This window comes from Bison bison, unplaced genomic scaffold, assembly GCF_000754665.1.
Source record: "Bison bison bison isolate TAMUID 2011002044 unplaced genomic scaffold, Bison_UMD1.0 scf7180017864212, whole genome shotgun sequence".
In the NCBI taxonomy this organism is placed as follows: domain Eukaryota; kingdom Metazoa; phylum Chordata; class Mammalia; order Artiodactyla; family Bovidae; genus Bison; species Bison bison.
In genome coordinates this window covers 2,306,564-2,334,200 of record NW_011494784.1, presented here as the reverse complement: position 1 = coordinate 2,334,200, position 27,637 = coordinate 2,306,564, and the positions used below count along the sequence as shown (strand labels likewise).

Below are 27,637 nucleotides of genomic sequence, written 5' to 3'. Positions count from 1 at the left end.
TATTTAACTCAAACACATGTAGGCACACAAAGTACGTTTTATGCCACCCATCCTTCCACACCCATGAAAGTTAGGCCAAACTTAAGAAATATTACCCAACTAGACAACAAAGGAAAATGAGATGCCAAGATGCTATTTGTGGCCACTCAAGTTGTCTAGTTTGGAGACAGATTTTTAATAAAAATAAAACAAAGGTACACCTTCCTAGAAAATGGAATTTATTTCAGTACAAACTGTGAATTATCTTTTTTATTTCAATATATTTTCCTTTGCCTTTCTTTTTTTCTTTCCAACAGGCTTGTAATAAAGTGGTTGCCAAAAAAAAAGAAAACAAAAAAAACAGTACTTAGGGTACTGTAAGTCTGGGTCTGCAATTATTGGGTCCTCTGTATTTTGGGAGTCCCAGTCTACCATAAGATGAAGGTTAAGTCAAGGGCATAGCCTGTGGAGAAAGTAGCATCAGTGGTTGGTGAGACTGGAAAAGGAAGCAGCCAAGTGGAAAGCACATAGGACTGGTGGAGGAAAACCTGGGTTCTCCTTCTGGATCTAATGCTTGGCTGTGGGCACATCATTTAACATCTCTGAGCCCAAGGAAGCTAAACCTCCCTCAAAACTGAAATGACTAATATTAACCTCATGGCATTTGGTTAAAAAGGTTATGAATATAAAATGCTTAGTCAAATGCCTGGCACTTGGTGGGTGTTCACTATTATTAGCTCTATCTTTCAGATTTCATCCTACAAACCTAAGGTTATTCTTAAGATCAAATAAAATGTTATGAAATCATCCAAGAAACTCTAAAGGAATCTGCAAATGTCAAAGATACTAAAGACTTAGTAAGACAGATCTAAGTCTATCATCACAGTTAGAGGTGAGTCACATATACCCCTTGAGGTTTTTAAAATTCTTATTTTTCACCTTCAAGCCTTCCATTTTTAATCATTTTTACCCTATACAAAATGAACAGGTATGTTGGAACATATGGTATATTTGCTCTAGGACCTAAAGCACTGTGTAAGGATGGTCCTCAGCCTTTGGAACAATAGATATCCCACCTATAATGGTCCCCCTCCTCCCACTCAAAGACAGCTTCATCCCAGCTGTAAAATTGTATAATACCACATCAGCCTTGTTCTCTTGGATTGCTTGATCTGGGGAAAACCAGCAAACAAATTGTGAGAAGACTCAAGCAGTCCTGTGCAAAAAACCTGTGTGGCAAAACAACAGGACCACCTACAAGTAGCCAGAGACAGATTGGCAGCCATGTAACTGAGCCGCCTTGGAAGCGGGTCCTCCAACCCCAGTCAAGCCTCTAGATGACTGAAAGCCAGCTGACACCTTGATTTCAATTTCATGGGAGATGCTGAGGCAGAACCACCAATTAGGCCACCTCCATCAGATCTTAGCAGTTTTAAACTGCTAAGATCTGAGTTGGTTAATTTGATGTGCAGCATTAGATAATAATTCACAACTCATTCCAGCTGTGGGCTGAGACTGATTGAGTTACATTTCTGCTGCTTCTGATCAAAGAAACTCTGTGTAAAACACCTTCTGTACCAGAATCACTTGGGACAAGTCACGAACATCTATAGTTTTTTAAACCTCTACAGATAACCTTATGTGCAGTCCAGTTAAAAATGTCTGTTTGATTGGGAAGTAGACATATTTAACATGTAATCATACCACATTGAATTCAAATTACCTGAACTTTCTTCCCTCCATGATGCATTTTGAGGGTTAGGACCAGTTTTTAGGTCAATGGAAGCTCAGGTAGATTTCTCCAACATTAGGAAAATCTGAGGTTTTTTCCCCTCTATATCTAATGTAGAAATGAGCAGAAAAGATTCACCTTCACTGCTTTCTGCTTGAATTTCCATTTTGGCTTCACCATTCCAGGCTAAGACCAGAGGCAGCTTCTTTGAAATATTCCTCCTGGCCATGGGACGGTGGCTTCCATCACATCTTGGGGTCACCTTTGCCCCTGACTCAAACATATTAACTCTTTCCTGCAATATTTCATAAATATTTGTCAAGGATGTATGAAAATTCCTTTTAAACCAAAGAACATGAGGGCTGTGATGAGATGTTGACTTCTCTCTCACTCATAGATGCAGACCAAAGATGCTGCATTTCCAAACCTGAGACTTAAAAACAGGAGTAAATAAGTAGTTGGAGATCTCTTTCTCCCCCTGTCTCCATATCTTTGTATCACGAACACGCAAGCAACCTCTTATAGCAGCCATACACACCAGCAAATTACTTAAAAAGAAAATCTCATTAGGGAATCTGGATTACAAAGATCTTGGCCCAATTGATAATGGAGTCACCTATCTACCTGATATCCTAATATCCTAGTAATTACCCTCACTACCTCTCTCACCTCGCTTCACTCATGGAAACAACTCCCCAGCTCCTATTCATTTTATTTTGGAAATCTCATATTCAGACCTTCACCCCCATCCTGACAGTTGCAGCCTTTGTTCAGACAACCTTCATAGCCTGCCTAGGCTATTACAACAGCCCTTTAAGGGGGACCTGACAACAACCTTCCTTCTCTTTTATTTATTCTGCACCTCACTGCCAGAGTTATCTTTCAAAACTGTAGATTGTATCATGCCATTCCCTTGATTAACAACATGCCATTGACCTCATGTACTCCCCAGTATGCTGCACTGGGGAGGGCTCGTCACTTCTGTGGTATTCCCGCCAAAAAGGCAAAGCCTCAATCTAAACATGGGTTAAGCCCAGTTGAGGGTCATTTCATAAAACAAACGGTCAGTACTTTTCCAAAGTGTCAAGATCATGAGAAGAAAAGAAAGATTGAGGAGCTGTGACAGACTGGAGAAGACAAGGGTGACATGATGAGTAAACATAATGCCACATACTGGGTTGGATTCCGGACCAGTGGAAGGACACTAGTGGAAAAACTGGTGATATGCATCTAAATTCTGTAGTTAATGGTACTGTACCAATTTCTTAGTTTTGATCACTGTAGAATGCTTACGCAAGATGTTCACATGAGAGGAAGTTGGATAGAGGGAATATGATAACTCTCTGTACCACTCCAGTAACTTTTACAAAGTGAAAACTTATTTCAGAAAGTAGATGGAAAAGAGACCAGAAAGAAAAATTATATACTATTACAACAAATTCCAGTCCACTATATTTCTTTGGAAGGAATGATGCTAAAGCTGAAACTCCAGTACTTTGGCCACCTCATGCGAAGAGTTGACTCATTGGAAAAGACTCTGATGCTGGGAGGGATTGGGGGCAGGAGGAGAAGGGGACGACAAAGGATGAGATGGCTGGATGGCATCACTGACTCGATGGACGTGAATCTGAGTAAACTCCGGGAATTGGTGATGGACAGGGAGGCCTGGCGTGCTGCGATTCATGGGGTTTCGAAGAGTCGGACACGACTGAGCGACTGATCTGATCTGATATAAGCTTACTAGAGAAGGTGAGAGGGATAGATGGAAAGAAGAAAGGGAAAAAGAAAGAGACACAGAAAATGAATGTGTGTTTGGCAGGCAGGTTCCTGGGATGAGATGTGAGTTTGTAAGATCTCCTACTGGTTCCTCATGTACACATAGAGTATGAACACCCCACAGTGCTGGATGTGGCTCACTCTAGAAAATACAGCCCCTAGATGCAAGCCAGTTGCTTCATCTGGTCCTCAGCTGAAGAAACAGTGATCTGTTTCAACAGTAGAGGAAAAACTGACTGTGGTCTTGAATGTGCAGCTGCTAAGTCACTTCAGTCGTGTCCGACTCTGTGCGACCCTATAGACGGCAGCCCACCAGGCTCCCCTATTCATGGGATTCTCCAGGCAAGAACACTGGAGTGGGTTGCCATTTCCTTCTCCAATGCATGAAAGTGAAGTCGCTCAGTCGTGTCCAACTCTTAGCGACCCCATGGACTGCAGCCTACCAGGCTCCTCTGTCCATGGGATTTTCCAGGCACGAGTACTGGAGTGGGGTGCCATTGCCTTCTCCGTGAATGTGCAGAGACTCTCCCAATTTCCATCTGCACCTCCTTCTTTAGAAATAAAAATCCTGGTTTTCAGGCTGGAGCATTGTCATCCAGCTAAAAGAAATTTAGGAGATTATTTATTTGGAGAAAGAGTATAATGTGGCAGTGAAAACCAGGCCTTGGTGTCCATCACATACAGCAAAATCAAATATAGCTGTATGACCTCAAGCAAGTTATTGTCTATGTTGAGGCTTAGTCACCTTGTCTATAAAATAAATATAATGATAATCCTACTTTATAAAATTTGCTGTGAAGATTAAATTTTCAACCCATGCAAATGCTTTAGATTTAGTATAGTAATCTGGCCTAAGATATGTGTTCATTAAATATTATTTTTATTTATTATTTAAATCTTAGTTATTTAGAGAAAATATCTAAAATTTATTGTGGTGGAAAGTTAGTGAAAAGACATTCATGTATATCTCTAGTTGCATGCACCATTAATCTAGTAGTGCCTCCTAGACTATACTCCTTCAGGACAATCTCTGTATTCTATCCACCAAATCACTGGATCTCTCCAGGTTCCTAAAATAAGGAATCCATCCTCTGCTCTAGTGACCAGAGAAGGGGAGCCAGAAAGGAAAGTGAATCTCTTTGCCTGAATGCTAATGTGAGTCCCATCCGCCATCAAAAGATCACTTCACCTCATGCACTTTTCATCTTTCCTCTTCCTTCTTTTCATCTATATATAATTGATACTCCCAGTTGAATAGTCCTAATTACTAAGATTGTATAAATAAGCTTTTTTTAAACAGCTGAAAGTTATAAATAAGAACTTCGAATTCTTCTCTATCTGTATATGTATACCACATCTCCTTTATCTATTCATCCACTGAAGAATACTTAGGTGGTTTCTATATCTTGGCTATTGTGAATAATTCTGCTATGAACATGGAAGTGCAGGTATCTCTTTGATACTGTTTTCATCACCTTTGGTGGGATGTGAGGAGGTATTTCAACCATATTATGTGAATTAGGATATCAGTAAGTAAATTTCTAATAAGATTTTGTGACTGTAAAAAAAAATCATTTAACAAATCATGACCATTAAACTTCTTATGCTTATTTTATCATTTAATTTTTTCATATGGAAACACATATAATGGTGGCAGTGGGTTCCATAATCTTTCAGTACTTAGAGTCTCTAGCGGTCTTTATCCAGGCTACCGAAAGACACTGTAAGGCTAAGAAAGCAAGCTTGTGGAACAGCAGTATTGGGAGAAAGAGAAACCCACTTCTTTTAAAATAAATTTCTATTAGTAATATCTTTGTAACTCTAGCTACAACCTTTACCTTCAACTTTGATTCTCCTTTTATTCATCCCCTATATTTGATTTAGTCTTTTCTTCCTTTGAAAATAAGATTTAGATTTACCTTAGTCTCTTCCTTTCACTATTACCATGTAGCATAAATCTTTATCATGCCATTTTAGGATTATTTGAACAATTTCCTTTTCTGGTCTTTCTCACAATAGTTTAGCTGCTGGCTCTTATCTGATTAATTGTTCTATAATACCACTTTTACCATTTCACTCTACTGCCTCAGAATCTAAAATGAATCACCACTGCCTAGTGACTCATTCAATCTCTTCTCTCTGACTTTGAAAGGTTCTAATAATTTTATAGCACCTGAATTAACAAAATTTGTTTCCCTCTGTTGCTTAATATGGATTATAATCAGACTGGTCTTTGCTTTCCTTTCCACCTTGTTCATGTTGTTATTCCCCAACTATGCCAAAGATTGTTATACTTTCATGTCCAGAAGTGTTTTTACCTTTTTGAACATCACTCAGAATTTCCTTTGGGAATCATCCAGCTCTTACCTTTGGTCCATAGGTTTGCATGTGGGTGGACATGTGACCCAAGCGCGGCCAGTCAAAAGACCATGATCCTTTGGTCACAGCAATCAATTCAATAAAGAACACATGACCCAAGCTGGTCCAACTTGAGCCTTACCTGAGCCTTCACTAGGAACTTTTAGAAAAAAAATAGTGCTTGACAAAGCCAGGAAATAGCAGCTAACATATTCCTGATGACATAATTGAGCTTTTAGATCTACCTATGCCTGATCTCCTTGGTAATAAGAAACAATAAATTTTTTTTCTGTCTTGACTGAAACCAGTTTGAATTGGTTTGTAAAGAGTACTCCTACCTCTTTGCCTCTTCAAGTTACACTTATACTTTAAGATCTAGCTCTCATGTCACTTGCAAGCTGTTCTTCCCTTTCCTTAACTCCCATTGTACCTTACTTAATCTAGGAAATGGCAACCCACTCCAATATTCTTGCCCATGGACAGGGGAGCCTGGAGGGTTGCAGTCTGTGGGGTTGCAAAGAGTCAGACACGACTTAGCAACTTAATGAACAGCAACAAATCTATTTGTTTAACACTAAATCATCTCAACTATTTAATATTTTCTAGTTTTACTTCCTCACTGGACCATAACCTTGAATGCTTGGAGCATAAATTACATTTCTATTGTGTTCGCAACACTTAAGAATTTTTTATACTTAAGATGCAAAACTGGTAAATTTTCGGACATGTTATTCTTCTTTAGGATGCCAATGGTTAGAATTTCAAGAATAAATGAAAACTGGGCAAATTGTTGCTAATCAGGGCCTCTTTTGGTAATTCTGTTCTCACCTTACTGATTTAAAAATAAATATGGTAAGAAAGAAGGGGAAATGGTATCAGTGACTGTGTTATGGAGTCACATTTTGCACCACCTCCTGAAGATATATTTTGGGGTCTCTAGAAGGGCCTGATGACAGTTCCCTGTTTTAAAATGTAGGCTTTATTATTATTCAGATATGGTGAGACCAAGAGTTCAGGAGACAGCTACCATTGACAGGATGGCTTTTTACTTACAGTCTTTAAGAGGAAGGGCACATTTCATCACATAGGACCACAATGGGAAGCACTAGGACCAATCGTGAGATGGAGGGGTGGGGGGAGCAGGGGCACAAGGCTTTCTTGTGGTTTTCACCGGAAAGGCAAGGCAGGGTAAGCAGTCTTAGGACTAGCTAGTTTGAATAATTTTGGCAGGCTCTGCTGTGTAGGGTCTGCTGTCAGTCATCTGGTACATGTAGCTGGGTTGATTAGGACAGGGGAATATTGACTTACTGTGTGAGAGTTTGATAAAGAAGTGGTTTAAAACAGAAACAGACTCATAGACTTAGAGAACAAACGTTTGGTTGCCAAGGGGGAAGAGTTGGGGGGAGGGAGAGTTAGGGAGTTTGGGATTGACAGTACATACTGCTATATTTAAAGTAAATAACCATCAAGGACCAACTGTATTAAAAGAAAAAATGGAGAAGGGTTGAGAGAATGTTGCAGATGAGATGAGATTGGCCATGTGTTGATAATTCTTGAAGCTAATTGATGGATTCATGGGGAATTATTTTGCATAATATTCCATATTTTGCATATGAAATTTTCCATAATATTAAAAGCTTTTAAAAAAAAGGTGGTTGAAGGAGCAAAATGGGTTCTGGATTGGTCAGTTTGTATATGCAAGGTTCAGAAGAGTTGTTAGCTACTGGATGATTAGCTAGCCTTGAGAGGGGCAGCATTAAGAACACAGAATATAAGAGGTGGGCGAGGACCTGCTACACCCTAGAAGGCCAGTGCCCCAGGGGCCACTGCTGGGATCTCCCACCTTGAGCTCCACTGACCTGAATTCTTGGGGTGAGCCTCTCTCATGGAGCCCTTTGAGGATTCTACTGCCCCCCTTTTTGATTATGGTTATGTAACAAACAAAAAATGTCATGCCAATTGTATTTTACAAATTGCAGAATTGAAGATACAGAGGAATGCCACCCAGTGAGCTAGGCATAGACTCCAAATGCCTTGAATTCCATTCTTTTGCTCTGGAGGTGTGTGCCTACATTGTTTAGTAGCTAAGTCATGTCTGACATTTTTGTGACCCCATGGACTGTAGCCCACCAGGCTTCTCTGTCCATGGGATTTCTCAGGCAAGAATACTAGAGTGGGTTGTCATTTCCTTCCCCAGGGGATCTTCCTGACCCAGGGATGGAGCCTGCATCTCCTGCATCGGCAGGTGAATTCTTCATCACTGAGCCAGCAGGAAAGTCCCTGTGCCTACATTGGGTGGTAGAGGTTAAGTTGCTAAGTCATGTCCGACTCTGGTGACCACACAGACTGTAGCCTACCAGTCCTCTCTGTCCATGAGATAGGACAAAGTAGTGGCAAATAGTAAACACAGTTTCTTTTCTGTTACTCATGCCATAAAATCCTTCCCAGTTGGAAAAGCTGTCCTGGTCCAATACTGCTATGACTATACAAGTAAGTCTGACTAATTCTGGATGGAGTTAGAGTGTCCATTTGACCCTTGTGTAATGATATATTATCCAAGGTAGGCTTTAATCAGTAAAAAGGGGGAAAATTGAACCACCATCTGCCTCTATTTTGTCTTACTGCTCAACTGTTCTAAACCCAAGCGGGAAAGAGGAGAATAACTGTATTGCCATTAATTACTTTTTCCATTTTTCCACATCACCTTGTAGGCCTCAGATATTATCTCTAGATCATTCTGTTAGGTAGGTAGAATAGGGAAAAGGAGTCCAAAATGGCGGTGGCTAAAAGACAAGGAAGGTCCGAGGACCAGAGTGAAGACTTCAGGCAGAACAAACAGAACAAACAGTACTCCTGGCTAAGCCCAATTTGCATAGGGCAGGCCCAGGTGCAGGAAAAAACATATAAAAGGAGGAGCCAAAGCGCTTTCTCTCGGACTCTCTCCTGCGTGCATGAGCTCTTTCTGTCTCTCACACACTCTCTCACTCTTTCTCTCTCTCTCTCTCTCCTGCTATCTTCTAAATAAAATAGAGCTGTAACACTGATTTGCCTAAGAGCTATAACACGATTTGTCCAAGACTCAAGAGCTGTGACGCGCCGAGGGCTTTAATGTCCATCGCTCCAAATCTTTGTTGTGATGAGATAAAGAACTGAGGAACATACACTCGCGTGAACATACACTCGCATGACAATTCTCTTTTTTTTTTAACTATTCAACTTTCAAAATATTGTTGTAGATGGTTTATTAGTTGACTATACACATACAAGTTTGTTAAGTAAAATGAATGATACTGTATTTTTTTGTGACAACATAATAAAAAAGTATATCTTGACATAGAAAATCCAGCCAGTCATCAGTTTTTTTAAATAAAGTTTTATTGGAACACAGTCAGACCTATTCCTTTACATGTTCTATGTAGTTGCCTGGATGCTGTAACAGTGGAGTTGAGTAATAGTGAACGGCTATGACCTGCAAAGCTGAAAATATTTACTATTTGAGTCCACAGAAGTTTGTCAACACTTACTGTATATATGCTTCAAGATTGCCTACACTGTGCCAGACACAGCACTAGAACAGGAGAAGTATGTGACTTAAATCACTTCATATTCTGCCAGGGAACTACATATTATTTTAGCAACTAATAACAAACAAGTGTGAGGTGCTTAGTAACAGAGGAAGGGGAGCTCGGAGATCATAGGGGAAGGAGTGGCTCTCTGTAGGATGATAGGTGCAGGATGGGTGGGGACTCATGGGACATGACTGGAAAGACTCCCAGTGGCCCACAGGAAAAGGATGTTAGACTTCATTCAATAGGAAGTGGAACTTCACTGAGGAATTTGAATCAGAAGAGAAACATAATCAATACACTTTTGAAAAAGAAAACAATTTACTGAGAGAAAAATCATCTAAAGTCTCTAATATATCTGGGCACTCTCATATATGAGGGCAATCTGGAGGCTAGCAGATTAAATTAGGGAGTGTTGCAATAGACTAAATTATTGACCTAGGCCAAGTCCAGCCCCATTGGCAAGTAAAGTACATACCAGAATTCATTTGGCATACAGCATAGAGTTCATAAAGGAAGCTAAAGCCAGACATTAATTATACATACATAGTTATTTATACTTAGAGTGTAAGTTATACTTACACTACCTTTATGCTATGCTAAGTCACTTCAGTCATGTCTGACTCTGTGTGACCCCGTAGATGGCAGCCCACCAGGCTCCCCCGTCCCTGGGATTCTCCAGGCAAGAACACTGGAGTGGGTTGCCATTTCCTTCTTCAATGCATGAAAGTGAAAAGAGAAAGTGAAGTCGCTCAGTCGTGTCCGACTCCTAGCGACCCCATGGACTGCAGCCTACCAGGCTCCTCCATCCATGGGATTTTCCCGGCAAGAGTACTGGAGTGGGGTGCCATTGCCTTCATGAAGATAAAGGTATTATTGAAACTGTTTACCTCAGATTGGGACTTGAACCCACGTGGCTGGGACTCAAACCTGGCCAAAATCCAGTTTGGGACTCTAATCCACATGGCTGGGACAAAAACCCAGTCAAAACCTAGTTTCAGGACCTAATGAAGCTCAGGTACTGATGTCTCATTGCAGAAAGAATTCAGTGAGAAACAAAATGAAAGATAAGAAATGGATTTATTTAGAGGGAAGCACACTCCACAGACTAAGTGTGGGCCATTGCAGAGGGTGAGTGCAACAGCCCGGAAATGTGGCATTGTTAGCTTTTATGGGCTGGGTAATTTCATGGAGGATTATTCTAACTATCTTGGGGAAGGGGTAGAGATTTCCAGGAGTGGGACCATGGCCCACTTTTTGGTCTTTTGGCCAGTTCCAGTTGACCTTGAAACTGTCAGGGTGCTTCTGGGTATGTCATTTAGCTTGCTGATTGAGGATCAAGGTTTAGTCTGAAGTTGACTTGTCTGTCATCTGGGACCCATTTGATTCTTATCGGTTTATGTTGTGTCTGTGGGCTATGTTCTTCTTTCAAAAGTTGAGCCCTGACCCCTTCCCTCCTGTTTCAGTATTAGTTGCCTTCCTAGCCGCAAACTACCCCCATCCCCACCTAGCTTAGACTATAAGACTTTCTTACTGATAAGAGAAAAGAGAGGCCTGATAGGTTTAGGCCAATATCAAAAATCCTGATTATATTTCAGGATTATAAAGATAATATTAATTAGTTGAAATCTGTCCAGATAATTTTGTCTTTTGTCTATTATTAGTTTAGAAATGGGAATGTGAAGCACTTTGGGAATTCTGCTGGGTGGCTCCCAGGAAAGTGTCCCTATTGTAGAAAAGAGATATACATGGGAGGAAACAGGTTTTGTTAAATTTGCAGTATCTGAGTGTGATGCTTGGAACTGTGGCAACCATCTGATGATTGTGAGGAATTAAGCTGGCATGTTGAAATAGCAGAGCCCCAGGACAGAAAGAACTGGGTTGATAATGTGGCTAACTCAATCTGGAGCTAATGTACCTTTGGAACGTCATGTTATTTTAGATAGTAAATGTCATTATTACTTAAGCTAGCTTTGGTTGGGTGTTCTGTTCATATCACTGAGAGCAGTCTAATGTAGACACCTAATGTAGGCTCTCAGAGAGAGTCTATCTGTCTTAAGTAAAAGCATTCATATGTGTATGTGGGTATGTTCTGTGTTGTTTCTAAAGCAGTGCTTTTCAAATTTTAATGTACCTATGAAACACCAGGGAATATTGCTTAAATGCAAATTCAATAAGTGAGCCTGAAATACTGCATTTCTAAGAGGCTCCTAGGATTTGTCCACAGTGCTGTAATAGGGTTCACAACTTTGAGTAAATGTAGACCACAGCTATACTTCATTAAAGGTTAGATAAATGGAAAACTTACAAGTGACTAATAGAATTTTTAAAGGGAGAGCCATGAATCAGGATGAGGTACAACAGTGACTGCTAATTCAAATAGCTTAGTCCAACGTGTGTGAGTACCTACTATGCTAAGTTGCTTCAGTCCTGTCCAACTCTTTGCGACCCTATGGACTGTAGCCCACCAAGCTCCTCTGTTCAAAGTATTCTTCAGGCAAGAATAGTGGAGTGGGTTGCCTTTTCCTTCTCCAGGGAATCTTCCCAACCAGAGATAGAATCTGCATCTCTTATATCTCCTGCATTGGCAGGCGGGTTCTTTACCACCAGCACCATGGGAGATTAGTCCAATAATATTACTTATTAATTTCAGAAAAGGAAAGGGGTATATAGGTGGTGAAACCAGGACAAGATTTTAGAGGCTACTTCTACAGAGAAAAAGGAAACAGTAGAACGTGTCTTTCTTATTTGTAGCAGGTGCTCAGAGAAAGCACAAATCCATGGTACTAGCAGGGCTTTCAGATGACTTTTACAGGCCTTTTGGCTGAAAATACTGTGGTACTCCTCCCTTCACTACCATAGGCAATCTAAACTACCACCACTGAAATAATCTGTAAAATAAGTGTAAGGAAGCCCAAATTTTTATTTTTCCCCCATCATTACTACTTTGACACATTTTTCTTTTTGCGGGGAGTAATAGATATATTACTCTTCTTAAATTTTGAAAGGAGTATATTTGCTTGACTGGTACCTTACACATGTGCATGGGGATGCCAAGAAGGTCACTTGGCCCAAGATTTATGGATGGGGAAGCACAGAGTAATGTCAATTCAATTATGTTTTTAACTTGAAATGTTCTCAACAATGACAACAAAAAATAAATGATTTAGAGCTTAGAGAATGAGAAAACTTCTTTATAGGGACTACTTTAGTGCTTCTGGAAAAAAATAGTGACTCCTAGCAGTATGGTGGATAATCTATGACTTATTCTGAGTAATAGCTTGAGTTAGTTTGAAATTAACTATTAAGAGCATTAAACTATGTGTATATGAAGACTGCAACTGGAAGTGGCTCTTGTGATTAAAATATAAAGATTCACTTAAAGTACAAAGAAATTATTTACAGTAGTTATATCTTTAGTTCCATTATTTAAAGACAAACCATGGTATCTTTAGCCTAAATCCAGGTATTATTAATAGAACAAAGAAAACAGAAGCAAAACTAGCTAGTTCTGAGTTGAAGACAGTACTCAAAAAGAGCAGACTTACTGGAGGGATTCCAAGGAGAACCTGTAAATCCTAGAATGATGATGATTATAAGCAGACTCTGATATTAAGAGTCTACTTAAAGTTTCTACCTGCTTTTCCCTTTTTCCATGAGGCCCTTAGATCAATAGCAGCTTGAATCTTTGTTTATAAAAACAAGATATTTAAACATTAAAGAGTAGGAAAGAGTTTCTCTGCATAAGCATATTTCTTGAAAAATCTAGTCTCTCATTTTTCATCAGCAACATATACATATCTTTTCTTGCCCACCTCGAATGTCAAATTGCTGTAAACAATTATTTGTGGGACTTCCCTGGTGATCCAGTGGTTAAAAATCTGTGCTTCATATCCAGGGTTACTGAAGTCTCACAGGCTGTGAGCAAAATGATAATAATAATTAAAAAAAAAAAAAAGTATTTGCAATGTTATTTGCAAAAGTTAAAAAAAAAAGACTTCATGAAACTTATTTAGAAAAAATAAGATCAACTTGAGTTGAGGCAGTAAATCCAGGGATTGAAAGTTTTTTTTAGCTTTGTCCACTTCCTTTCAGACCTGGGCTTTACCATTTAGGAACTGTATGACTTTGATAGTGTTACTTAAAGTCTTTAAATTACAGTGTTTTCATCTGTTAAGAAACCAGGAATGATGATACTACTGTAAGTACTAAGTTAAAGGCAATGATGTAGGCAGTGTTTAACACTTGTAAATTCTTTCATTCATTCCATAAACTTGTTTTAGAAAATCTTCATGAGACAGATATTGTGCTGGATGTTTGGGAATATGGGCTTGAACAAAACACATATGCCTCTTACCTCCAAAGAACTTAAGAGTCTGACAGGGAAAGCATCTGGTTAAAAGGTAAACCAACATAATATACAAGCACAGACTTTCAGTGAAATATCCACTTGGGGAATGTGAAACAAATACAAATATCAGTTCAGTTCAGTTCAGTCACTCAGTAGTGTCTGACTCTTTGTGACCCCATGGACTGCAGCACGCCAGGCCTCCCTGTCCATTACCAACTCCCAAAGTTTACTCAAACTCATGTCCATTGAGTAGGATGCCATCCAACCATCTCATCCTCTGTCATCCCCCTCTCCTCTCTCCTTCAATTTTTTCCAGCATCAGCATCTTTTCAAATAAGTCAGCTCTTCACAGCAGGTGGCCAAAGTACTGGAGTTTCAGCTTCAACATCAGTCCTTCAAATGAACATTCAGGACTGAGTTCCTTTAGGATGGACTGGTTATGATTAATAGGTGAAAAGGCTTGTTTATTTCTAAATCTTTATTTACAAACATTTATTTATTATAGACTCAACATTCAAAAAACTAAGATCATGGCAACTGATCCTATCACTTCATGGCAAATAGATGGGGAAAATGTAGAAACAGTGTCAGATTTAATTTTCTTGGGCTCCAAAATCAATGCGGACAGTGAGTGCAGCCATGAAATTTAAAAATGCTTGCTCTTTGGAAGAATAGCTATGACAAACCTAGATAGTATATTAAAAACCAGAGACATCACTTTTCCAACAAAGGTCTGTATAGTCAAAGCTATGGTTTTTCCAGTAGTCATGTATGGATGTGAGAGTTGGACCATAAAGAAGGCTGAGCACTGACACTTTCCAATTGTGGTGCTGGAGAATACTCTTGATAGTCCCTTGGACAGCAAGGATATCAAACCAGTCAATCCTAAAGGAAATAAACCCTGAATATTCATTGGAAGGACTGATGCTGAAGCTGAAGCTCTAATACTTTGGCCACCTGATGTGAAGAACTGACTCATTAGAAAAGACCCTGATGCTGGGAAAGATTGAAGGCGGGAGAAGGGGAGGACAGAGGATGAGATGGTTGAATGGCATCACTGACTCGATGGACATGAGTTTGAGCAAGCTCAGGAAGATAGTGATGGACAGAGAAGACTGGTGCACTGCAGTTCATGGGGCTGAAAAGAGTTGGACGTGACTTAGTGACTGAACAACAACAAATTCATTATACAACAACCTTGAGAATAACGAAGGAATAACTTTGTTGGTGGGCTTCCAAGGTGCAAAGTGGTAAAGAATCCACATGCCAGTGGAGGAGATGCTGGTTCAATTCCTTGGTGGAGAAGATCCCCTGGAGGAGGAAATGGCAACCCACTCCAGTATTCTTGCCCGGGAAATCCTGTGGACAGAGAAGCCCGGCGGGCTACAGTCCATGGGGTTGAAAAAGAGTCAGACACAACAGAGTGACTGAGAACGCATGCATGTAAATTTGTTGGTAGAACTGGGAAAACTAAGGGATTATTAGTGTGTTTTGGATATTAATTCTTGGATATTAATTGACATCTGGATGAAAACATTACAAAACTTTCAGCCCAAAGGGCTTTATTTTATTTGGGAAGATTTTTGGGAGATTCCTGTAAGAGAAACTCATTGCCAAGAAGTTAGAAAGAGGAAGTCTTAAGAAAAGTGTTTTAAAAGAAGGTAAAAAGTGTATTCTAAAGAGCTGAAAGGAGAGAAAACATTTATTAAGCCAATATACCAGATATTTTCACTCTTTATCTCATTTATTTCTCCCAATGGCCCTGTATATCCATTTTAGAAACAATACAGTCTAGACCTCAAGTAGCTTTTTAAACAGATCACACTTACTAACTGGCAGAGCAAAAATGAGAAGTCCATGCTTCTATTAGCTTTTGGCTGCCTTTAGCTCAGTGCAAGAGGTAAAGGAGGGAACCAACACATTCGTTGGAAAGAATGAATGAATATACTTCAGCTCTGCTATTTACGTGTCCCTGCGTAAGACAATTAATTTTCTGAGTCTGTCTTCACTTTTTAAAGTTAATTATTTAAAAAATTTATTTAGTTTTGACTGCACTAGGTCTTTGTTGCTGCACAGGCTTTCTCTAGTTGTGGCGAGTGTGGGCCACTTTCTAGTTCTGGTGGGCAGGCTTTTCATTGTGGTAGCTTCTCCTGTTGCTGTTTGTGGGCTCTAGGCATGCGGGCTCAGCAATTGTAGTGCAGGGGCTTAGTTGCTTTGAGGCATGTGGGATTTTCTCAGACCAGGGATTGAACCTGCGTCCCCTGCATTAGCAGGTAAATTCTTAACCACTGGACCACTAGGGAAATCCTCTTCATTTGTTAAAGGAAGATAACAAGACTTCCTTCACAAAATTGAGGTAAGGAACAAATAAAGTGATACAATAGAGAAAAACAAAATATAAAATATTAAATGTTAGATAGTGTCAACTACAAATTGGCACTTGCCATGGGTGCTTGCTATCTAACACTCACAAGGATTAAATCATGAGTTGCTGCAGCTGCTGACCTTTAACGGTCCCTGAAGGAGTTCAGTGTGGAGAGTAAAAAGGAGGCACTCTGTGCTCGGAGAAGAACTGACAGGACAGATCTTCAGATTGTTAGATATTCTAAGGAGTTGATTTTATGAGCCGAATTCTTATATTTCCTCATATCTAGAAGAGCACCAAAATCCTTCATGGTAAAAACTGTTTCTCATGACTAGCAGAAGCTAAATAAGACTAACAGAAATGTTCTACCTAAAGTATATGCTTGATTGCATGTACTCCCCCTTTACCAAAATCACATATACACTGTCCCTTCCCCGTACCTCTTTGGAGCAATTTCTCAGAGCAATATGGGGTGCTGTCTCCTGGGCTGCAATGCTCATTTTACCCCAAATAAAACTTAACTTGAAATCCTCACGTTGTGCATTTTTTAAGTTGACAGCAGCATGACACAAGTAACAAATTATGATATGTATAATTTGTGTGTGCATATGAAAACAGCTGGAGAAGGGCATAGCAACCCACTCCAGTAGTCTTGCTTGGAGAATTCCACTGACAGAGGAGCCTGGTGGGCTCCATCGGGTCCAAAGGGCTGGACACAACTGAGCGACTAAGCACAAGCACATGAAAACAGCATTGGTAACAGTTAAAGTTATGAGAATTTATACATAGCTTCCACGCACCAGACCCTAAGAGAAATGGTACTGGATAGAAAATTTGGAAAAATAAACAAGAAATTTATACACACACACACACACACACACACGTGAGTCTCAGTGACTCTGGGAGTTGGTAATGGACAGGGGGACCTAGCGTGCTGTGATTCATGGGGTCGCAAAGAGTCGGACACGACTGAGCGACTGATCTGATCTGATATATTATGGGTGGTTAGTTTTTTTATATATATACACACTGCTTTATCTCTTTATTTATTTATGGCCGCACTGGGTCTTCCTTGCTGCACACAGGCTTTCTCTGGTTGCAGAGAATTGGGGCTGCTCTATAGTTGTGGTGTGCGGGCTTCTCATTGCTATGACTTCTCTAGTTGTAGAGCACAGGCTCTAGGCTGCAGGCTTTGAACTTGTGGCTAGCAGGCTCTAGAGGGTGTGGGATTCAGTTGCTCCTTGGCATATGGAATGTTCCCTGACCAGGGATTGAACCCGTGTCCCCTGCCTTTGCAGATGGGTTCCTAGCCATTGCACCACCAAGGAAGTCTCCAAGAAATCAATGCATTTATCTGAAAGGGGGTATGAGTGGTTAGGGACAGGGTAAGGAAACTTCACATTTGTAACCTTTGCATTTCCCTTTTTAATTTTGAACCATGTATTACTGCATTGCTATTCAAAGAAGAAATAGACTTTATTTTTTATTTTTAGACTTTAAACTTTATAAAAATATTATATAGAAATGTAGCAATGGCACCCCACTCCAGTACTCTTGTCTGGAGAATCCCACGGGTGGAGGACCCTGGTGGGCTACAGTCCATGGGGTCACGAAGAGTCGGACACGACTGAGAGACTTCGCTTTCACTTTTCACTTTCATACATTGGAGAAGGAAATGGCAACCCACTCCAGTGTTCTTGCCTCGAGAATCCCAGGGACAGGGGGAACCTGGTGGGCTACCGTCTATGGGGTCGCACAGCGTCGGACAGGACTGAAGCGACTTAGCAGCAGCAGCAGCAGCATTTCTATATGTTATTAACATAGATAACCACAGTACTTTAAACTGCCTTTTTTTTTGATTACTAAATTATGAAAATGAAGCCACTTCATTTTCAACGTGATTATATCTTTTTAACAGAATTTGTGGCCCCAGGACAAGTTTATTGTTGTTGAGAATTAAACAGTTTTACCATTGTTTTGAAGTGCTTCCCTGATGGTTCCGAGGTAAAGAAACTGCTTGCAATGCAGACGATGGGGGGGGTGGGTGTGCGGCTGGGGAGAGGGAGATGCTTGTTCTGTCCCTGGGAGGTAAGATCCCCTGGAGAAGGGAATGGCAACTAGTTACAGTATTCTTGCTGGGACAATCCCAGGGACAGAGGAGCCTGGCGGGCTATGTAGTCCATGGGGTCGCAAAGTGGGAGACGCGACTGGGAAGGTACACACCATTATTTTGAAAGACTAATTTCCTCGATGGTAGATTAAATTGAGTGGAATGAGTTATTTTCTAAGAATAACACTAAGTGCAGGTAGGGCAGCCGTTTTATTCATGAGTTCATAGAGAAATGGAGAGAAAAGTGAAAGAAGAGTTAGTGGTTAACTCTGACCTTGCTATGGGGTACCATTACTCGTGCACCGCTATGGCTGTGAGCTTTGGTGGGCTTCCGAAGTGCGTGTACTACATAGGGTCCTGAATTTTTCCTGATCTGCTGCCATGACCAGTCCAGGGTGGGATTAGGACTTTTCTAGGTCCCCAAATACTGGAAAGATGACAGTGTCCCTCTCCCTTTATGCAATTAAAAACAGAAATTCACTTAATAAATTAAAAGTTAAATTAGGGTGAATGCAAGGCCTTCCTTCTAGACTTTCTGAAATAAAAGTTCAGAAAATTCATCAAAGCTGAACTTTTTTCCTGTATTTTTCTTCCTTTCTAGTATGTTAACCTTAATCAGAAGTCTGGCTCTAAAGGCGGAACCACGCGGTTCCCCTAAGTGGCCAGCCCTAACCCACCAGCAATCTCCTTCGCCCCACCCATCTGGCACTTAGCTCCGCCCACTTCACGTGTCGCCGTGACGTAAGGACGCTGTCGCAGAAGCCTGGCATCAAGTAAGCGCAGGTGGCTGCGGTCCTTCGTCGGGCTCTCGAATGCGCAGGCGCTGTCGTTTCGGGAGCTCTGAAGACCTGGCGGAGCCCGGCGCGGATGGAGGCCTCAGGGCGGCGGGGGCGGAGCGCGCCGCGAGCAGGGGGCATGTCCGCGGCGGGCGCCGTCTAGAGGAAGGCCGAGCAGCCACCACCACGCTTTCAGTCGCGGCGAGACGCAAGCGAGCCAGGCTGAGGGCCGCGGCGGCAATGCAGCGACGGCGGCGCCCACCGCCGCCCGCTTCTCAGCTGGCCGGAGGGCGTGGCGGGGAGGCGGCGGCGGCCGCGGGGGAGGCGGCGGGAGCGAGGAGGTGGAAGTGCAGTTCTCCGCCGGGCGTTTGGGCTCCGCCGCGGCAGTTTCGGCGGCGGCGGCGGCGGCGGCCGCGCGCAGCACGGAGGAAGAGGAGGAGAGGCTCGAGCGCGAGCACTTCTGGAAGATCATAAATGCCTTCCGCTACTACGGGTAAGGAGCCCGTGGCGGACCCCGGCTCAGCCCGTCGGGGCGCCAGCCGCTTGCGGCGGACCCGCCGGACGCCACGCCTCCGGGGCGTCGGAACCGGGCCGCCTGAGCTGACCTCCGGGCCCCCGAGTCATCTCGCACCACCTTAGCCCCTCCCGGCCCAGCACACCCGCGTGTCTGCCGCGCCGTCTGCTGCTCAGCCTCTTGTCTTCTGACCTCAGGATCAGATTAGCCCTCTTGCCTTCCATCCCTCATTAAAGGTTTGGCTTTGAGGCCCGTGGGGATGACCGGAAAAGTGCTGTAAGAATTTCAGATAGAAGATGTTGATGGTAAAATCGTCCAATGCTGGGCATGATTTGTTTGTGTTGTCGATGTCCTCCAAACTGAACAGACGGAGAACCCAAGTTCACCTACACGTGGGATGCTGTAGGACATTTTCCCCAAACTGTTGCCAGTTCTTGTTGAGGGCAGCATTAAGATCCCCTGGCCCTCCCCGTCCTAGCCGCACCTCTCTTGCCCTCCCGGCGCTGTGAACGCACAGGCACTTTTGTGGTCCCCTACCCCCACCCCCCATTTGGCGCGGTGAACGCACAGGCACTTTTGTGGTGAGCGAGTGAATGATGCCACTCAGTGTCTTTAACTGGTGGATGAAATTAAGGTCGCAGATAGTCCGGATGTTCTAAAATTTGCAAATTTTTAGGGAGGGAAATGAGAGAAAACACTGTAGCCTTTATGATCTTTTCTGCAAATATGTATCGAATTCTCACTGGATTGGGCATCGTGGTAGGACTTTTAAACTTCCTAACTTGGACTTTCTTATAAATAAATCTTAAAGTAGCTTAGTCACAAACTTGTAATTACAAGATCTGAAAGGGACTTAAAACAACTGGGTTTTCAGGTAAAGAAAGCACTTTTATTCGTGTGCGGGATGAGTCCACCGACTACTGTGTTCTGAGTCTGCATGTGGAATCTGATAGATGTGACCTCCTTCTCAAGTAAAACTGTTCCCTTAGATGGGCTCCTGCTGTGCTTTATGCAAATTTTTTAATATTGCTTGACTGACCTCCTCAAGGGCAGGGACTGAGCCTTATTTATTTTTATGTCACCAGTGCCTGGCGTTTTGTTGGAACTCTATTTTTAACAGGACGAGTAGTAGCAAAGAAGTACATTTGTCATTCCCAGGTAGTTTGTCAGTTTGTAACTGATGGTTAGTTTGTTACTATTCTGAATTTCAAAACTTGTTTAATAAAAGCTTATTTAGACTCTGATTACATTTGTGACGTGACTTTTTGAAGTTGAAAGATCTTGATGAAATAATTTACTGATTAAACCCAGGCATATGAACCATGGACCACATTACTTACGGAGCTCTGAAGGGAGTTAGTAGTACGGGGATTTTATTAGTATCAACAGAGGGAGAAAGGCAGACAACCAGAGAATTGAATTTGTTTCAAGTATTATGTCTGCAAGAGAAGCTGACATTAGGTAGCTCAAAGTGGTAGGTACAGAAAAGTCTGGTATATTTTACTGTTGAAAAAATGTAGAAAGAATATTGGGAAATGTCCTGGGACTGTAGAAGACACAGTTAAAATGTGTGTTTGTATATTAGGTGTAGTATGTGTTAGGACTACTTTAGAATTGATATTTATGATTAAGTATCAGCTGGGCCTTTTTGTGGGGGAGGGCAAGGGATTTTGATCTGAAACTAGGACCCAAGTGTGGTAATATAGAAAGGGGCACTGTGTGTGTGTTCAGGTGGTTGTGATAGTGTTTCCTATACTCTTCTCCCTCTTCTGTAGCAGTTCAGTGTGAGATCAAGGAAAATTTCATTTTTTACAATAATCCTTTTTATTTGTATGTACTCAAAAAATAATTGAAATCCCTTATACTAAAAATAATATACAGTTAAACATATGTTTAGAATTACAGAAACGATTGTGTAGCAGAAAACACTGGATTATTACCTTCCAACATTTTATAATCTTATAGAGCTATACTGCCCAATATAATAGCCATTAATCACATCTGGCTGAATTTAAGCTTAAATTAATTAAAATGTAGTAAGATTTACAGTTCGTCTTTTCAGTCTCAGTAGCCACATTTCAGGTGCTCAGCAGCCACACGTGGCTGTTGTCTGCTGTCTTGGACAGTGCAGATGTAAGCCTTTCCATCATTGTAATAAGTTCTTAGGGACAGTCCTATTCTAGACCATTAGCAGGTAAATCCATCTATTGGAGAACTGGGTTTTACTGCTCACTGTCTTTTCGTCAGGATATAGGAGATTTAGATAAAGGTTGTGAGGCAAGAAATGTCTTCTGATTAGTATTTTCTCTTTCCAGTGGCTTTCAATTTTGTACTTCCTATAGATTTTGCTTAGATGACATAGTCTCACTAAGGTAAAATGATTATAGCATTGTACTGAATAGCAAAAAATGTTAGCCTTAAATTACCACTTTTGTTATAAATGGAGATACCTACTCATATAGGGTATGCTACATTTGAAATATTAAAGGTCTTGTCAGAAATGTCCTACTTTTAGAAATAGCAGTTAGGTGGGATCTTAAAAACTGAGATGTAGAGCTCAGGGGTGAGGGGATAGGCATGTAAAGAAGCAAGCAACTTGCACAGGGTTGTCCAACCAAATTGTGGTAGAGTCTGGCCTGAAATCTAAAAGCATTAACTAAAAATTTACCCTATATTTGTAAGCAGTGATGCTAGTAAGACAATTTCAACTTTGGGTATTTAATAAATATTTAAAATGGGTTGAGACACTGCTGAATAGATATGTTTCCCTGTTTGGAATTCTAGAATAGTTCAACAGGAGCACAGGAATGGGTCTGTGATTCTTGGCTAGATCTATCATTGGACCCACTCTTATAAAAGGTGACTGGGTCAGAGTTGGGGTCACTGCCTTGTAGAGGGAGCTTGAGGTAGGGATACACTTGAGGAAATACAGCCACTGACCCTACTTTCTCCTCTTAGGTACCCAAGGATGTGGCCTCTTAATGCTGACTCAGTTTAGAGCCAAGGAGAGTCTGAAGGTTGTAAAATATTCCTTTAAAACAGGGTTGGCAAACTTTTCTTAAAGAGCCAAGCAATGAATATTTTAAACTGAGAGCTAGGTGGTCTTTGTTAAATTGTAGGCCTGTGTGCTTGTATGAAAGCAACCACAGGCAGTATGTGGAGGAATGAGCATAGCTGTGTTCCAGTAGAACTCTTAACAAAAACAGGCAAGTAGCCAGGAGGTCATAACTTGTCCACCGCTGTCTTAAGCACATTGGTGATGTAAGCATTTACAGAAGAGTGAAATTAGCCCCAGTTAAAAAATCCCACAGACAGGAGCCTGGCAGGCTACAGTCTATGGGGTCACAAAAAGTCACGACTGAGTGACTGAACATGCTCGCACGCACAAAAGGATTCTGGTCTTCTTGATCGTGTGAGCTATGAGAAGAGGCATTTTAGGATGACTCATTAATTTCTGACTTGGTGGATGTATGATGTACCATTGAGCAACAGCAGCCATTTAGGAAGAAGTACAGATTTCTTTGGTGGGACATGTGCTAAGTTCAGGTAGGAAATGTTGAGTTTTGAGGTGTGCTCAGAGGGTGGTTGTAGGGCATCTAGTGCCCAGGAATTCAAGGAAGGAATTCCTGTGAGACTGTTTAACCTATTCACAGTATATTATAAACTGTTGCAGCTCTGCTGTTTGCTGACTTTAAGTAGTTTCTTAGTGTCATACTCTACTGATAGGGATGTCAGTTGATACAGTTTTTCTGAAAATCAGTTTGTATCAAGAACTTTACAAATTCTTCCCTTTTCTGATGTGGTAATTCTTTTGGGAATTTGTGGTAATTTTTTTTCCTCTAACATATAGATAGATTTTGAACATAAAAAGTACATTGTGTAGACAGGTAAAAGTATCTAGATGCCCAGTGTTTGGGAAATAGCTAAGTAAATTTTGGTTGTGTAAGATGGGATGATGAGCAGCCCTTTTAGTCATTTGTCATATAGTCATTTGAGAACTTTTTCTGCCCTGGGAAAATTATTTTTAAAGGATGAAGAAGTTCAGTATTTCTAAAACTTTAATATGTAAGTGAGTCACTTGATGATCTTGTTAAAAGGCAGATTACATTTCAGTAGGTCTTGCATGAGACCTGTGATTCTCCACTTCTAAGCACTTCCAAGTGACATGCTGCATTTTTTACTAGAAAGGTATTAGATTACTTTGTCTTAAACAACAGCAATAAAGCAGAAATATGCCAAAGAGTTTGAAGTGCTTACCTCTAGAAGAGGAATTATTAGGAACTTACCCCCCCTGAGTACTTTTACTGCTCTGTATTTTTCATATTTTTGCTATGTATATATTAGCTTCATAAATTAGATATACCTCCTATATTTGAGCTCTAATTATGTTTTAGGCACTGGGCTAAGTGTGTAGTGTGCATTATTTTGTTACAGTTTCAGTGAAATGTATTAGGTAGGCAGAGGGGTATTCTGGTATTTGCCTCATGGAGTTTTATGTATGTTTTTCAGAGTAATTCATTTTAAGTGACTTGGTTTAGTGCCTGACACTTTCTAAGTCTCAATAAATCATAGCTTCTATCATTATCATCATTATATATTCCTTGTTTATGTATATGAGGCAGTTGAGGCACAGAGAAAGGAAGTAACTTGCCAAGAGTCACATAGCAAATACGTAGCATAACCTGGATTTCAGTCCAGATCAGGAAGCAGCAATTGGTGCAACCACTGCCAACTCCAGTTTACATTGGCCCTAACCACCCTCGGAATACCACCACACACAATCTTCTACAAATGTGACCAGATTTTTGCATAAGTTATGTCAAGGGTTTCTTCAGAATCTCCTTAGATGTGACTGTTCAGAAATTAGACACTGATTTGACATAAGATAAAAATGAGAGAATTATCTGGATGACTAGAGGGATTCACGCAACCAAATGAAAAAGAATATTTTTCATTTCCATTTAGCACTGAGTAAATGCCAAAGAACGTTTAAAAGAAACACATCATGCATTTATGTATTTGTTTATTTGTATATGTAAATTGTAAAGAATGATGTAGTGAACATCTACCACTCAGTTTAAAAAAAGAACATTATCTTATCCTTTTCCCCTCAAAGGACATAATTTTCCTGAATTTTCATTTCCTTGCTTTCCTTGTAGTTTTTCTACATATGTTCAGTCCCTAAAATATATTGCTTATTTTTATATAAGATGAAATTTGTACATTATGTATTTTTCTGCAACTTGCTTTTTTCCAACAAATATTTTGTTCCTGAGTTTTATCCATTTTATTGTGTGTAGCTGTATTGATTGTATTCCATTGTACAACTATACTGTATTTTCTTTGTTCAGTCTATTGGAGATGGACTTTCTGGGTTGTTTCCAGATTTTTTGCTTGTTATTGCTTACAGTGCTGTGATGAGACTTTCATGTGTCATGTGCCCATTTGCAAGAGTTTCTTGATTTTGTGTCTAAAGGTGTATGATTGCTAGGTCATAGGGAGTGTGCATATTAAGTTTTTACTAGGTAATGCTAAATTTTCTGAAGTGGTTGTACTAACTTATGCACCCACCATCAATCAGAATATAAATATTCTAAATCTTCCACATTTTTACCAATATTTCAGATAGTCAGGTGTTTCAATTTTGCCCATCTATCTGACTGATGTAAAATGATATTTCATTGTGAGTGTATTATTTAACTTTTAAAAATGATGTTCTTATTAGGTTTTATAAATTGGTTGTCCTCAAAGTGACCTTTAGAGTTATCTGGAAACTGTTGTGAATGTTGTTGTATAAAAAGCTATAGAATTTCAGTTTTTCATTTGTTTACTACTTTTGTGGCATGTAAGATCATTTACAGTATTTTTTAAAAAATTCAACTTGGTTGACTCAGTAATTTTAAAACACATATTGTGTATATTCTGATTTTAGAGCAGCATTCTGCTACTTGATGGATAAATCTAAAGCATTCAGCTGTTTTGCTGAAAACCTTTTTTTGGAAATTGAAATCATAAAAATAAACTTATTGTGCATTAATCCTCTTTATGTTTGCTTTTTTTCCTCCCTTCTAATTGATGCAGATGTTTTAAACTATTGGTCTTTTGTTTAGTTGCTTAGAGAGTTTATAATACGGTGACAACATAGAAAACTTCATAAGTCAGTATCCTTTAAAAAACTGAAAGATTGTAAATGGCTGGACAGTATACATTATAAGGAAATAATTTGTACAGGAAGACAACCTTAAATATTTTAAGATTGGCCTCTGGTGAGAATTCTTTTGCCAATTAAAAAAACACCTTTTATGTTTTAGCACCAGTATGCATGAGCGAGTGCACCGAACAGAAAGACAGTTTCGATCACTCCCAGCTAATCAACAGAAACTACTTCCTCAGTTTCTTCTTCACTTGGACAAGATCCGGAAATGTGTTGATCATAATCAAGAAATACTACTGACCATTGTGAATGATTGCATACATATGTTTGAAAATAAAGAATATGGAGAAGATGTATGTGAAATTTTGTTCTCTTTGTTTTTATTTTAGGCTTTAATCTCTATATTTTGAGATCTTTCTGGATTTCGTTTCTGTAATTTTGCACGGCTCATTTGCTCTACTTGGAAAATATTTTCACTTATGTTCAGTCCCTTTTATTAGGCTTGATAGCACAGTATACTGGAAACTGGATTTGTTGGCAGATTCCCCCTCCCCCCCCCAAATATACTAATATATACAAAATGCATTTTGATACACCTTTCACATAGTGTTCTGACTATTACAGCATGTGGAGTTAGTGACATACATTTTTATAAACAATTTTACTAGCTATGTAAAATTAATTTACCTTGAAATTTTCAGCTATTGATATTCATCTTTTACTTTAAAAAAATTATTTTTACTTATAACTCTCAAGGAACTGGCAGAAATAGGAGCTCAAGTCCTTTTTGTATCCACAGGGTAGATGGAGTTGGGCCACTTGAGCCTGTCCATGCTGTCCCATGAGTGACCTGAAGGAACTTTCTTCCCTCTCTTAGAGTTTGGTCTCCATAGCAGTCCAGTTCCGATCCTCTCATGCGTACGGATTGCTTAGTTAGATGGTGGCTTCATGATTAATGAGCCATAATTTATTGAGGGTAGAAGTGAGACCACCAAACTCTTTTCATTTAGGGTCTCAAGCTGCACTTGAACCCAGGTTGAGGTGAGAGGCTAGTGATTTACCTTCTAAACCATCTATAAAGTATCTTTATAGCGTGATTATTTAACTATAACCATATGCAAGAGTGATTACTTTCTGAAAAACTAATTGATTTCTGTTTTTTAAACAGGGGAATGGAAAGATTATGCCAGCATCTACGTTTGACATGGATAAGTTAAAATCCACATTGAAACAGTTTGTGAGAGACTGGAGTGAAACTGGGAAAGCAGAAAGGGATGCCTGCTACCAACCAATCATTAAAGAAATTTTAAAAAATTTTCCAAAAGAGAAATGGTAAATAGTATCTTGTTTTTAACCAATTTCTTTATGTAAGCACTGAGTTTCTCTAAGAGAAATTTCACAGTCTTGATTCATTTTTACAGTTGTTGAGTGCCTGTATTTTTTCATGTGTTGGTGTGTGCTGTTATATGTGCTGTTCTTGGGTGCTTCAACTGTGTGAGATTGCAGTTAATGTTTTGAGTAATTACTGTTCTAGCACTATGGGAAATTATCTAGAAATTAAATAATGGTTAGATTGAATGTTCGTTATCAATGATGTCTATCCTTTTATAATTTGCTTTATGGCAGAGTGAAAAGCTCTAAACTATTTTAATTTTCCTCTTTATGGAATATTTGTATGCAAATGAGTGATCTATAGCTCAGAGAAGAGATTCTTAACTTTTTTATGCCATGAAAACTTTGAACAGTCTGAAGCCCATATTTTCTTTTTCAGTAAAACATTTCTAAATGAGTAAAGTGACATACATAGGATTGCAAAGAAACCAGTTATTTTGAAATATGGTTATCAAAATGCTTAAGCAAGCTTGTGATATAACCTGCTTTTTTTTATCATGTATCACATTAAATAAAAGTCTTAAAAGGAGATTTTAATAGATTTTGAAAATACCTAAATACTAT

General features: G+C 40.0%; 1 protein-coding gene across 1 annotated transcript in view; it reads left to right on the top strand.

The window, feature by feature from the left end:
- Positions 1-18,983: 18,983 nt before the first annotated feature.
- The window catches only part of LOC104992145 (chromosome unknown open reading frame, human C9orf41), a 42,158-nt gene continuing 33,504 nt past the window's right edge, over positions 18,984-27,637 (top strand). Inside the window, 4 exon segments of the mRNA XM_010844893.1 lie at positions 18,984-19,328; positions 19,331-19,506; positions 25,839-26,034; positions 26,850-27,013. Coding sequence (XP_010843195.1) covers positions 19,050-19,328; positions 19,331-19,506; positions 25,839-26,034; positions 26,850-27,013 — 815 coding nt within the window. The 5' untranslated portion in view covers positions 18,984-19,049.